We start from the raw sequence: 13355 nt of genomic DNA, 5'->3' as shown, positions 1-13355 counted from the left end.
TCGCGATAAGATAAGGCCACCCGTACTCCATATATGTAGGTCCTTTTTTATGCGTACTGTACCTACTAGTAGGTAATCTTACATGGCCGGAGTTTATGCGGCGACAGACGAGGAGACGTGCAGAGCCCATACACGGAGAATGAATAAACACAAGCATTTAGGTCATTAAATCGTTAAATAAATAGATTTCCATGTTTCCTCTCTAATATCCTTTCTTCCTTTCTCTCTACTCAGTAGGCACACCGCAAAGAATTTCTTCCAAACTATCTGCAAAACACACTTTTTTTTCGTCTCAGGTTGCCTATTCCATCCCGTGTGAACAAAGAAACATGCTAAAAACATTAATGCCTTAATAACGTTACAAGCCAAGGTATATCTGTATATGAAAATAATTTGTCTAATAGGCAACCCCATATATTCCTGGAAAACCACAACCGCAAAAGTCTTGATCGGAGTTGCATCCAATCTTTTAATTTATCTTCTGGCGAAGCAGCACATGAGACCCGTCTTACCCAGGAACCAGAGGAACCCAATGAAGCGGACGAGAGACAGCACGGCGGTAGCATACAGAAGGAACTTGAAGAAGCTGGCAGTGCGGTTGGAGGCAGTTCCCTATAGTAGTTGTTAGTCATCAGAAGCATTCTGGTGGAGACCATACCAAAGAAGCTATTAGTACTTACCACAAAACCAGCTTGTTCAAAGCTGTCGGTGGTGACACCGATGATCAAAACAATATTGCTAAACAGCCAAGAAACGACCAGACCGGTACGGAAAGACTTGTAACCATCTTCCACATCCTTCTTCTCGATTTCTTCCTCTTCCTTGAAGGGAGCCAGGGCTCGTCGCACAGTCTGTTCAAACTGACTGTCAATATCCTCTTGCTCCTTTTCGATTTCTTCGACAACCACTTCGTTCTTCTCGCCCTTTTGGACATTGGCAGACGGGAGAGCCTCAGCCTTATCGGAACCCTTGGTACCCCAAGACACATCGTGCCAGTTGTTGAAAGCATAGACCATGAGAATGTTGATGTAGGTCGACATGAGCAACAGGTAGTGGGGGAACGAGTGGAACATGTGCCAAGGATCGAGGTACAGGAAAGAAGCAATGAAGTAGAGGCCGTAAATGGTAATCAGGGCAATGATGATGACACCTGCGGCACTCGCACCGAAGAAGAAACTCTTGACAAAGTCTTCGCCGTTGTCAAAATTGATCTGCTGGTCGAGGGGTGTCTTGAAAGCGGTAACAACCAAGAAGACGGAAAGAACCAAGATGTAGCCCTGGATCAAAGCAAAGACCATGAAAGAAGCAATATAGGTGAACTTGGAACCCTTGGGTCTGTTACCCAGAGCAAGGATAAACTGCAAGATGACGAATGCAAGATAGATATATTTCAGAAGCGTGTTGACAATGGGCGTCGCGGTATCTCCAAAGGGGAACGCGTGATGCTCATTGGTGTTGCTGGATGGAATAGAAGGAGTACCGACAAGTTCCATAATAACAGTGGTGGTAAGATAGTAAGAAGCCAGGGAGAACCAAGAGAAGATGACGTTGAGGAAGTTGTAAATAAGCTGGATGTGCAAGAAGAACATTCGGATGATGTTGTGGCCACTCTTGTACATTCGGCCAAAGTGCATCAGAGCGTACAGAGAGGCAGCAAACGAACCGTTGAGCCAACGACGACGCTGACTGATGAATTCGGCAGCACCTTCGGGAACATCAGTCTCGCCCTTGGCAGCCTTGATGTAGGTCAAATGCCATTTCTGGCCAGCCTTGGCGACCAGCTCGAAACAAAGAATACGATCTTCGGCCAAGAACATGTTCTTCTTGAAAATGTTCATGCCGTCGATACCCTTCTTACCGAGAAGCTTGGAAAGCGTGTGATCACCATGGAAATACTGCTCCAGAGGGCGTCCCATGATGGCTCGGAAACGATAGGCAGAGAAAGCACCGGGCAACACAGAGACGTAGCCGAAAGAACTCTCCAGAGGCTTGTCAAGAATATTGGAAATCTTGTACTCAAAGTTCTGCACGGCGACCAGGGGGTTGAGCAGCTTCTTGCCGCCCTTGCCCAACATGGCGTGAATCTCACCACAAGCACCACCGAGATCCTTGTCGTTGTAGAAACCCTCCCACAGAGCCAGCAGCGAACGAGGGCTGGGCTTGGTACCGGCATCAAGAAGAATACAGACTTCGGGGTTCAAAATTCGGCCAAAGGCGTTGAACAGCCAACGATGGGAGTTGATTTTCTTGGTGTTCTGCTGCTTCAAGCAGAAGATGAACTGCACAGGGGGCAGGTTTTGCGCGTTGTCAGCAGAAGGTCGGATGAGCTGCTGGTTGGGCGTGACGGAAAGCTGACTGGTGTACTCAAAAATGTGAGCGACGGTTTCCTTGCCGTCGACATCCTTCTTGACGACACCATCCTGGTACACACCAATGGTGGCGAGCACGTCCAGGGTGTTCTTGTCAGCCTTGTCGATACCGTCAAAGACGAAGCAGACGACAATCTTCTGCCAGGCCGGACCTCCCTTGTTCCAGAAGGTCGATTTCTTGAGGTTGACAATGTCTCGGATGTTTTGCATCACACCGTGCAGAGTTCTGGCAAGCAGGACTTTGTCTTCGTTGTAATACGTGATGGCAATAAGAAGCTCCGTGTGGCGGTTGTACATTCGCGGCCGCAAATCGTAACCGTTCTTCAAAGTGAAGTCATTAGGATCACAGGTAGCGGCAGTGTATCGCATCTTGATAAACTCCTCGTTGCCGCCCTCAACATCGCGGTACTTGGGCTCAACTGCATTTTTGATGGCACTGGGCACCGGGTAGTCGATACTCAAAACGGAGCCCTGAACAAGCTTGACCTTTCTGGTGTTGTAACGCTTCAGACCGCCACCGGCGGCGGGCTGCTGCTGTCTCTGCACCCAGCTGTCGTCATCGTTATCGTGGACAGTGGAGGCAGGGCGTGGGAAATCGTATCCCGGGCCCTGGCCGTACTGGTTGTAGCCATTGTCACTGCCCAAGCCAGGAGTGCCGATGGGTGATGCTCCAGGAGCATAAGACTCGGTGAGACTGTAAGCTGAGACAGGGCGGTCGGGAGGAGTTCCCGCGCCAAGTCGGTCATGCTCGTAGCCATGCGCGCCGGGCTCGTTGAGCAGATATCGTCCGGCTTCTTCCTCTTGCTCGTGGGGAGGCAAGTGATACTATACAAACGAAGACAGCGTTAGCCAAACCTTGCTTAACTTAATCTTGACGTCGTCCTCCGCTCTCTAGGTATTTTTGGTGGCTACTCACGCTACTGCCTGAGGGGAGATCCTGTAGTGGGTGTCCCCCGCCTGGGCCACCGCCGGCACCGTTGTACGCCATGATGGTCTATTTCTAAAATGATATCAAGATGGCGGTTATAAAAGTCGTGATGCTAACGAGCGTCTTTGGTGGGATGTTTTGTTCGTAAATCGTATCTAGGAAGTTGGCTCGCGTAGGTACCGAATAGGTACGATGGGGGGGATCGAAAAAAAATAGGGGACCCCAAAGAGAGAGAGAGGGTCAAGAAAAATCTATTGAGCTCAATGCCAGCTTTGTTTGCGGAAAGCAACCCGACCCCTAACGATACGAGCAATGAGGCTCCAGCCTCGAGCGATGGGATTGAAGGTTGGGGAAGATGGAAGAGCGAGAGTTGACGACGAAGCCTGGTGGGCTGAAAAGAATAATAAGGGGAGGGAAAGGCTCTCGCGAACGATTCAGGAGATGCCCCAAGTGCTGCGTGCTTCTAGGATCTTGTTTCGGACAGTACGAAATGCATACAGTGCCCGGCCACTCGAGCGCTGGCCCAGAATAGGGGAGACTACATAGAACGCTAAGGGGCCTCGAGGGGGGGAGCTGAGCCACCGCACCTGCACTGTACAGACATCTCAAACAACAGGCGAACAGATTCACTGGGCATCCTTTGGGCTAGGCCGCCCTATCAGCCCCGAGTTAGCGTCTGCGGTGAGACAGCCGCAGCGAACGCTCGCTGTAAGACAGGAAAAGCAGCACTGGGAGCTCGAGCAGAAAAATGCCGGAGGCAGCAGAGTATCACCTGTCGTCATCACGTTGCCCCTCCCTTTATGCAGGAGGGTCTAGCAGCTTCTCGCGTTGTTACATTCACTTGCACCTACAAAGAGAAACATGACTTTCCTTGTTGCTGGACACCCACATTCCATCTCGTGGCTCGTCGCAAAGCCGCGGGAGCTTTCGAGCTGTCAAGGCTGCGCAGATGCTGAAAGAGCTCCCCTATGCTCGCACGAGCCGCAAAAGTGTCAAGATCTCGTATGGCTGTGGGCACAAAAAAAAACATGGCGGTATCCGCTCTTGAAAGCCCGGCCCTGCAATAGCACCAGATGCTGACATCCAATCCCTGGAGCGCGGCTGACTGCGTCCCACTGTCTGCTGGAGAAGGACGTGCAGTATTGGCACTGTGCACTCTCGGCTCGGCTCACTAATAAGCGTGTGCTCCTTATTCCAGCCACAGCAGTGCTTATAGAAGCTGCCCGGACGATATTTTGCGTATATTAGCATCATTCCGGCTCGTATATTGCATTGATTCCATCTCAATGTCCATCTTCTCATTAGCGATATTCCTCATCCATGCTTGAAGTCCCCTCATCCATATGCTCGGGAGCAGAGCGATCCGCTAGCCAGCCGTAGGGCTCTTCTCATCTCATCCGCTGCTAGGCCTCTCTGATCGCTACCAAAAATAGCACCAGCTAGAACATGTTGAGGCCAATGACAGCTCTGCGTCCGCAGCACTGTGGAGGCGGTGCAGCCACAGTCTGTTTCTGTTAGACTTGGATTTCACGCGTTAGTGGTAAGGCTTTTTGCTGATCATAGTACCGCGTTTACAGTGCGAGATGCCTGGGCACGCCGAAGACGCTAGCTCTTGGCTAAGCACAGACTTGCTGAGGCTTTGCTGTAGGCACATGCTTTGTAAAGTTTGCGTGCCCGTCTTCTAAAATACATCCATGATATCCTCTAACATCCACATCATTGTTGGTAGGAGAGGTATATCGTATACGAGTAGCACCTGGTAAAGTCCGTCTTATGAGTAATCATCTGTTGGTGATGTGGCAGGCAATGGCGTCTGGGCAGTGGCCTGCGTTGATGCCGCATCTCAAAGGCATCGATGCCCGGCAGCTCGCCCAGGAACCTGCAATAAGGCATTTTCCGCCTCCCGCAACCTAGGGGCCACATACCAGCTAGGTAATATCAATCTGCCAGTCTGGGCGATTAGATTCAATTTGCGCCAGCCCCACTGGCAATTCGGCAGACGTTGCAATTCTACTCTGTCTGTACCTATTGTCCGGCACTACTACGCACACACAATGGAGACGCGATACTGCATGTACGTCGTATCAAACTGTGAATAGATGCGCGAATAGGCCACAAACAGGATGCCCTCTGGCCTATTCAGATGCCCAGCCGGGCCCTAGCGTGGATGCTCCGTCCGTACCAGATACATACGATACGAATCTGCATCGTCACACTCGCTATCTGAGAACAATGTCTTGCGCCTATCGGCCTGCCCCATGCCTGGTGTTCCCGTACCACGTATTCCAGCGTCCAATCGCCACCTTGTGGAAAAATCCTCACTTTCTCGTACGGAGAATCTCTGGCCACAAGAGTGGGAGGCGGTGCGTCTGGGTCGCTAAGCCCCTTTTGGCGCGGCGTGCCCCACTAAGGGATCGAGATGAAATTTCCCAACCGCAGACAAGATTTGTTCTCCTGAATTGCATGTACGGAGTTAGGAGTATCAGGGAGTACGTGTCTGTGCCTGGCAAAGAGCGGTCTTCACAACAACAACCTGACGCCTGCGCGCCTCTTGCATAGTCTTCATTTCTTCTCTTCTTCTAGAAGACGCCTCTCGTTTGACCCATCGTCCTCTTCTCCCTTCCGACGCAGATCGCGCCATCTCCGCCCCCAGAGAATCTCGCGTGGAACCCACCCTTAGCGACTCTGTCAAGCCAGCCTCTCGTTTCACTCTCACCTTGACTCTCACTCTCACTCTCATTAGCATTGCTCATCGCCTGGCTGTCTGAGCGTCTCTACCAGTGAGCTTCAACATGTCAGACAAGAAGAACGACGATTATGGCCATCGGGATGCCGAGATGGGCGACGGCGGAAAGGTCGAGACGGCCTACTCTCGCTCGCCCTCGCCTCGAATGGCTGCTCCAACGGGCTTTAATTTGTCCAAGATCGACAACAGTCCGGGGGCGTCTGTCCTGGGTTACTGTTTGGCCTCCATCAGTATGACTGTTGTCAATAAATTCGTCGTGTCTGGCTCCTCATGGAACATGAACTTTTTATATCTTGCTATTCAGGTACATATTGCTCTTCATAGCCTCTTTTCACATTTCTCACTTTGCTCTTCATTTATTTCAAAACATGGCAATCTCTAACTATCAAACAGTCCATTGTTTGCTGTGTTGCTATTCAGGCTTGCAAGCAGGCCGGCCTCATTACCAACCTTTCTGCGTTTGACGTTGAAAAGGGCAAAAAATGTTAGCTCTTGTTGTCTGAGTTGTGGATTTACAAAGTTGCTAAGTTTGTACAGGGTTCCCAATTTCTGTTCTTTTGGTTGGTATGATTTATACCGGCGCCAAGGCTCTTCAGTACCTGTCCGTGCCTGTGTACACCATCTTCAAGAACTTGACCATTATTGTCATTGCCTACGGAGAGGTGCTCTGGTTTGGCGGAAGCGTCAGCCCGACCATTCTTCTCTCTTTTGGCCTGATTGTTTTTAGCTCCATCGTTGCCGCGTGGGCTGATGCAGATGCTGCTCGAGGTTCATCAAAGGCCTCTCAATCCCTTGCCACTCTGCAGGTCGGCTATACCTGGATGGCCCTGAACGTGTTCTGCCAGGCCGCCTTTGTTCTCGGTATGCGCAAGGTCATTAAGAAGATGGGCTTCAAGGACTGGGACAGTAAGTGTTTCTCCCTGGATATATATACGCCGACATATGATGACAAGTGCTGACCATTCCCTTACAGCCATGTTCTACAACAACTTTTTGACCATTCCGGTCCTGATTGTTGGCTCACTTCTGCTTGAGGACTGGTCTGCTGAGAACCTGGCTCGAAACTTCCCCGCAGAGACTCGAAACAGTCTCATCATCGGTATGATCTACTCGGGCCTGTGTGCTATTTTCATTTCGTACTCGTCTGCCTGGTGCATTCGTGTTACTTCTTCTACCACTTATTCGATGGTGGGAGCCCTGAACAAGCTTCCTATCGCTGTCAGTGGCCTTATTTTCTTCGATGCCCCTGTTACTTTTGGTAGCGTGTCTGCCATCATCATCGGTTTCTTCAGTGGTCTTGTGTATGCCTGGGGCAAGGTCCGCCAGACCGAGAAGGCCAAGATGTCGCTTCCGGTGACCAAGCCTGTCATGAGTGCCAGTTCTCAGAGCAACAATGACGCGTCAAACGCGTAAAGCCTTAGCCTCAATACATTTAGAAAGATTTAAAGGGGGTGGGAAAGGATGGTATAGGATGGGCAGCGGAGTTTGAGTATTTATGCTGCTATTGGGAAGTTATAGAATTTTGTGGGTTTGTACTCTAGAATTTATCCAGCAACGTGTGAAGATGTCAAGATTAATGATGGCAGTGTGCTTGTCATGATAATTACGATTCATTAAAGACATTTCACGAGATGATTAATCTTTTCCTGTGTGAAGAAAACAAAGTCCGGAGTAACCGATGGAAGAGAAAGGCTTCCTCGCCCCAGAATGCCACTTGGTATAAGATACCTATGACGCCAGTCAACTTGACAAAGACCCAAACCTTCGTACTTACGAGAGCCAGCGAACATTATGTAAAACGCCCTCAGATCAAATAAACCACTGCTGCTACGAGTCTACGACTACATCCAAGAATGCCTAACATGTATATCTGTAACGAGCTTGTCCCAAAAGCGCGCATTCTCCGCTGCGATCAGGACATTGTCCAGGGTCCAGAACGAAGGATCTGCACGATGCCATCTAGTCATATTTTAGAGTTGCAATTCCTCGTACTGCCGGCCCACGCACTTGGTGCCTATCTGCAGGACTTTGCCTATAAAGTGAGACTGCAAAGTAGATATCTAGATTTGCGGTGAGATTGGCCCTGGCCGCGACTTTGCAGGACAAAAGATCCATTGGTAATCCTGCTTGGATTTAGTGCATCAATACGGATTATCCATATACTTCGTATACCGTCTTCTGCATGCAATACTCTATGCCTGATAGGCGACGACGAGTCCACGAGTAAGACTTGCACGTGCGAAACGTGCTCGTCTCTGAACCACACCACACCCCCTTGCTCGAGGACTGTTCATTTTACGAGTGTTCATGCTCGACAATGGCGGGGAGCGAGCGTGATTTGCTGGCCACCGGCAAATTGTTAATTTACGGGGAAACAGAACTTGCTGCAAGTGTGGCATCTTAGCTTGGGACCAAAGCACAGAGTAAGCAAGGGGATTGACGAGGGCAAAAAAGCCAAGAAAACAGCTACTTTTCACTTTTCCTGGTTTCGCTTTCTTTGGTGGATCATTTGCGCTGGGGAGATGCCTGCTGCTTGCCCCAATCACGTTCTTTTTTCTTCTTCCTCATCCTGTACTGTGCCACTGAAATGCCCGCAGGGAGGAGGAATCTCGCGCAAGCCGCCCAATAGAATGAAGAAGCCATCACTGGATCCAGGGGACGTCTGGGCTGAATCAGTGGGCAAAAACAGCGTTTCTTTTCGTCCCACGCGGGCTGCGAGGCGCTGCAGGTCCTTGTAGCGGAGTTGCGGGTGGCACCAGGTGGTATATCCACTGGACACGCGAGACATCTTCAAGCCTCTTTTTGTCCAATGTGAAAGTGTTATATTTTGCCTCTGTTGTTGCTTCTTTCACCGCGGCCAAGAGTCTTTGCTGCAGGGCTCGTTTGGGGCGAAAGCCGGGAGCGAAAAGCAGCGGATTGAACCGCATTACGTGTCCACGCAACCACGGAGCAGAAAAGTGAACCGGAATACGGAGAACATGCCACTCGTGTATACGTACTCTTGACCCTAGACGCCCACTATGGGCTCCGTACAGTAGAGACACAGCACGGCAGTAGCGGATCGAGCGTCAAATCATGGCGGCGAGCCTCTGGATGTAATCAAAGAGACTGAAAAAAAAAAGAAAATCGGTAGCATGCCCAACCGGCGCATTGTCGTGAATCTTATTCCAGTAAAATGGATTTGATGCAAGCCAAAAATCCACAACGTTGCAGCGGACAGAAGACAGCCTGAACATGGAGAGCAATGAAGCAAGGTCTACCCTCGCCATGGAATGGAGTAAGTGCTAGCACAGAGTCACGATAGTGCTCGTCGCAGTGCGACTCGGACTAACAGCTACTAGCAGGTGTAAACAATCAAATAGTGGCGCTACAACGGGGGAGCGGAGGCCACGGTGCGATCCCACAGTATCCGGACGGTCCCTCCCAGCGGTGCGGCGCCCCACCGCGCGCAGCTCCCGCGGCCACTCAGCGCCTCCCACCGCCCCTGGCACCGGTCCAAAACAGCCCAAAACAAGAGGCTGTCAGAGGGCCCGCCGGCGCAAGATGCACTGTGCGCGGCCGCTGCGAAATGCAGGCGGCTAGGCCCCAAGCGGCTCTAGCTCCCTGACGCTGCCCCTGGCGCCAGAAACGCCCCCTCCCATGGCCAAACCGGGGGGCCCATCTTTCTGCGTTCTTTGCTGTGCAGCAGCGTTCAGAAGGGCAAGCTTGGCGGGCAGGGCCCTGTAGAGAGCTCGTGCTTCAGCGCCATGCTGCGTGTCGCTCTGCCGCCCGCCCCAACCCAAGCGCAGTTCCTTCTTTCGCTTCTCACCCAAACCTCCACTGCGCCCTCTTTTCCTCGCCTTGTCGAACGACAATCAGCACGCAAGAAAACACCGAGCGTCCAACGAACCTGGGAAAGGCTGCCGCAAGTCTGTTCCTCTTCCGTTTGTTTTCTTCCTCCTCGACTGTCGCCAAGGCCGATTATGTCGTTCTATTCGTCTTGATCTAGCATCTTGTTGTTTACCACTCACACTCGCTTCTCTTTTTTTCAACTACCCTTTTTTGTTTAATTCTTTGGATTCGTTTTGTTTGAGCTAGACTCAGTCCACTCCTTTCTTCCAATTTCCCGCTGTTCTTCGATCTTGACCTACGTTACGAGACAAAGCACTCGTCTCCTTTGGCCGAAGACATATACTCGAGTATCAACACGTTTAGCGAAACAAAAAAAAAAAAGAAAAGAAAAAGATCAAACACGAATATTGGAAAGACCCTGCCGATCCGTATTTTCCGCTGAATTTGCTTGACGCCCTGCTGTTAACGAATTCGACTTGAACGACCCTATTTCGTCACTGTAAATCACCGAGTGCTACCATCTATCTATTGTCACAAAGAAACCACCCAAGATGGACACGACCCCGTATCTCGTTGCGAGGGACATTACGGAGCTGCATGAAGGTGAGGAATTCCAGAGGCATGGGCGCATGCTGCCATTCTATCACGGCTACTAATGTCTATCCCAGTGATGCGACTGGTCCCAAGAGCAAAAGACTGCGTCAAATGCGATGACACGTCCAAGCTTCAATGTCCTTCTTGCAATTCCAATGAAAGTTGTCAGTTTACCGTTCCGCTCGATTGCACGCAATGTCCTACGTCCTTCTGCGCGCCAAATGATACGCCCTCGACCGACAGTGGAAAAGGCAGTGGCGGCGGCAACGGACCAAGTGCAGGCCCTATCGCCGGTGGTGTCATCGGTGGTCTTGCTGCCATTGCCATCATCACGTACCTTGTCTGGAGATTTCTAATTAAGCCCAAGAGACAAAACACCCAGGCGGTCTATGGAGCTGAAGAGGGCGTGGCTGAGGGCGAAAAGAATGGCAACCGGGTTACACGCCGCGCATCGACACATACAGTTCATTCCATTGCCTCGACCGTTCTCACTCGCGCTTCCAACATTATCCAAATCGCCTACATTCCCGGCGTCACCAACCGAGCCACTCCTACGTCGCCCAATGTTCTGGTCCCCCCTGTCCCGCCGATTCCCATGCACCACACCGAAGGATACCGCGATTCTGAGGCCGATCCTCACTTCTTCGTTCCCGGTAACTTGCGAGACTCGACATACTCTGGTATCTCTGCCTTTTCGGACCGAACTTCATTTGCTCCTCCTCGCTCTAGCGTTGCGTCTACCATCTTCGGCGGTGGCAAGCAGCAAGTCCTGACTCCGGCTCAGACCGGTATGCGGGCCAAGCCGATGATGGTGAGCGTCAAGTCTGGTTCAAGCGCCCCCAGCACGCCTCCTATTCCCAGCATCGACTTTGACAAGTTCAACTCTTCCAAGCACCTACGGCCTACGAGTGCGGCAAGCAATTTCAGCGTTGGGTCAACTTTCCTCAACAGTGCCAACACTGTTACCCAAGCTCGCGCACAGGTTGTCAAAGTGGGAGGCTCTGGGCTGAGAATGGTGGAAATTGCCTCCAAGCCTGAGGCTAACGGATCTACCACAACACTCGGCAACAAGTCACCAGAGACACTACTTACCGTTACTACCCCGCCCACGAGCCGAGGAGAGTCGTCAAATGAAGGACCATTCTCTGACCCTCCAGAGGGTGGTATGAGCCCCAAGATTTCTGTTGAGGCTCCTTCTTCACCTGGCAGGGAAAGGGCGGCCACCAAAGAGGGCTCTCAGAAACGTGATACTAGTCCTTTTGGTGATGAGCACGAAACTAAAGATTAATTCAAATCAACCCTGAAGGCCTTTTCTAGATATTGATTCCCATGAGTCAATAATGAGCGTGATGGAGGGGGCTTTTGTCGTTTTCTTTGTTTCCTTTCTCTATATCTATACTTTTCGTGTTATACTTTTTTTGGAGACTTCTGATTTCTTCAGCGACGAGAGAATATCTTCAGTTACGGGTTTATGGCGTCTTTTTTATACCGGGACAAAATGTCGCAAGGATTGATATGACAGATGGCGGCGTGGATCTTGAAGCAACAAATGGTGACATCTTTTTGTGTGCTCGATTTTACTTATTACTTTGAATAGAAAACATGATTTACTTGGCAGTTATGCTTGTTATATGTGTGATGTTATCTGTGGGAGAGAGGACTTGAATCTTTGGATTCAATATCTCAACTTTGACTTATTGTAGCTATACTCAGCACATAGTTTTGCGGATTGATTCTGAAGCTGTTTGTAAGCCAATAGTTTGAGTGCAATTCTCGAAGACAACGCCAAAGCAATAGTACCTAGCAGGCCTTGCCCGATGTTGTCTGAAAGGAAAGTAGGCCTATCAACCGGTTGACTATAGACCGCAGAGGCGTTGCACATCAAACTAGTTGAGTTGATAAGCCGACTATGGCCGATAGGCTGCTCAAGTTTCTGAGTCTATACTTGGCCCCCCTTGCCTGAAGGTGAACTTGGGGACGCCACCAGGCTGCCGCGTCAAGACTATTCAACGCCCTTGCAGGGTTTGGATGATGAGATGAAAATAAAGATGGGCAGCCAAGTCGCTCTTTCACACACAGTCTATAACTTGTTTGGGGGAGTTTCAAAAACGTAAGAATAACACTCCATGTCTTTGAAAATTCGCCGAGACGTTTAGAACCCGCTGGATGGCGTGTAAGTTTGTGTAAAGGCTTCAGGTCCAATGCAAGAGAGCGGGGCAAAAGGGAGCAGCAGCTTCACTTTCGTATCTCTTATACTGAGGCCTTTTTTTTTTTCTTTTGGCTGCCTTGGCATCTGCTCATATTCATCCTTTTTGTCTTTTTAGGTCAGCAATTAGTTGTTGGTTGGCTTTCCCAGATTAGGACGGGAACTTTTGTTATCTTTTTGTACGGGAGTGATTTAGTTTCTTCAATTGACTAAATTCGGTTGACGTTGCCGGCTTGGCTTTGGAGCTGTCACTTTTTTAGCTTTTTGAGGGGGGTTTTGACATGAAGATTGTAGATTGATTTCAACATGAAATGTCCATCTATATTGGTGATGAATAGTGGTATTTTCTTGTTGCTGGAAGGAGAAACAGATATTCTGCCAGACGAAGAGTGGAGTTTCTCAACAACAAAAGGACACTAGAACAGATAAAGTCTCATTCTGCGTTACGATACAACCACACAAAAAAAAACCAACTCAAGCCACTGAAGCAAGAGAAAGAAGAAGGGGGTATGTAAATAGTAGCCAAAATGACATTTATTATCTGTAATTGGTCAAAGAGTAGGAAAAATCCAGGTACTAGTCCCACACACACCACCTGTCGTTTCGCTATCCCGCATCCAAGAAGCTTTTTAGTCGCAGTTAGTTCGCATGGCGGGTTGTCTACCTTAGTATTTACGCGGA

The 13355-nt window shown here is 50.1% G+C and overlaps 3 protein-coding genes across 3 annotated transcripts; 2 read left to right on the top strand and 1 right to left on the bottom strand.

Moving 5' to 3' along the window:
* Positions 1-474: 474 nt before the first annotated feature.
* On the bottom strand, positions 475-3357 carry TGAM01_v202830 (chitin synthase 1; the record flags this gene model as incomplete). Its single annotated transcript, XM_018802287.1, has 3 exons — positions 475-612; positions 681-3194; positions 3286-3357. 3 exons carry the CDS (start codon positions 3355-3357, stop codon positions 475-477), a joined length of 2724 nt encoding a protein of 907 aa, XP_018664643.1.
* Positions 3358-6089: 2732 nt separating this feature from the next.
* On the top strand, positions 6090-7456 carry TGAM01_v202829 (UDP-galactose transporter; the record flags this gene model as incomplete). The annotated part of the gene is made up of 4 exons (XM_018802286.1): positions 6090-6347; positions 6437-6527; positions 6581-6949; positions 7017-7456. 4 exons carry the CDS (start codon positions 6090-6092, stop codon positions 7454-7456), a joined length of 1158 nt encoding a protein of 385 aa, XP_018664642.1.
* A 2969-nt stretch (positions 7457-10425) lies between these two features.
* TGAM01_v202828 (hypothetical protein) lies at positions 10426-11756 on the top strand (the record flags this gene model as incomplete). The annotated part of the gene is made up of 2 exons (XM_018802285.1): positions 10426-10477; positions 10543-11756. 2 exons carry the CDS (start codon positions 10426-10428, stop codon positions 11754-11756), a joined length of 1266 nt encoding a protein of 421 aa, XP_018664641.1.
* Positions 11757-13355: the final 1599 nt, after the last annotated feature.

This window comes from Trichoderma gamsii, assembly GCF_001481775.2.
Source record: "Trichoderma gamsii strain T6085 chromosome Unknown Scaffold_7.2, whole genome shotgun sequence".
Lineage (NCBI taxonomy): Eukaryota > Fungi > Ascomycota > Sordariomycetes > Hypocreales > Hypocreaceae > Trichoderma > Trichoderma gamsii.
This window is presented reverse-complemented; position numbering and strand designations above follow the sequence as displayed.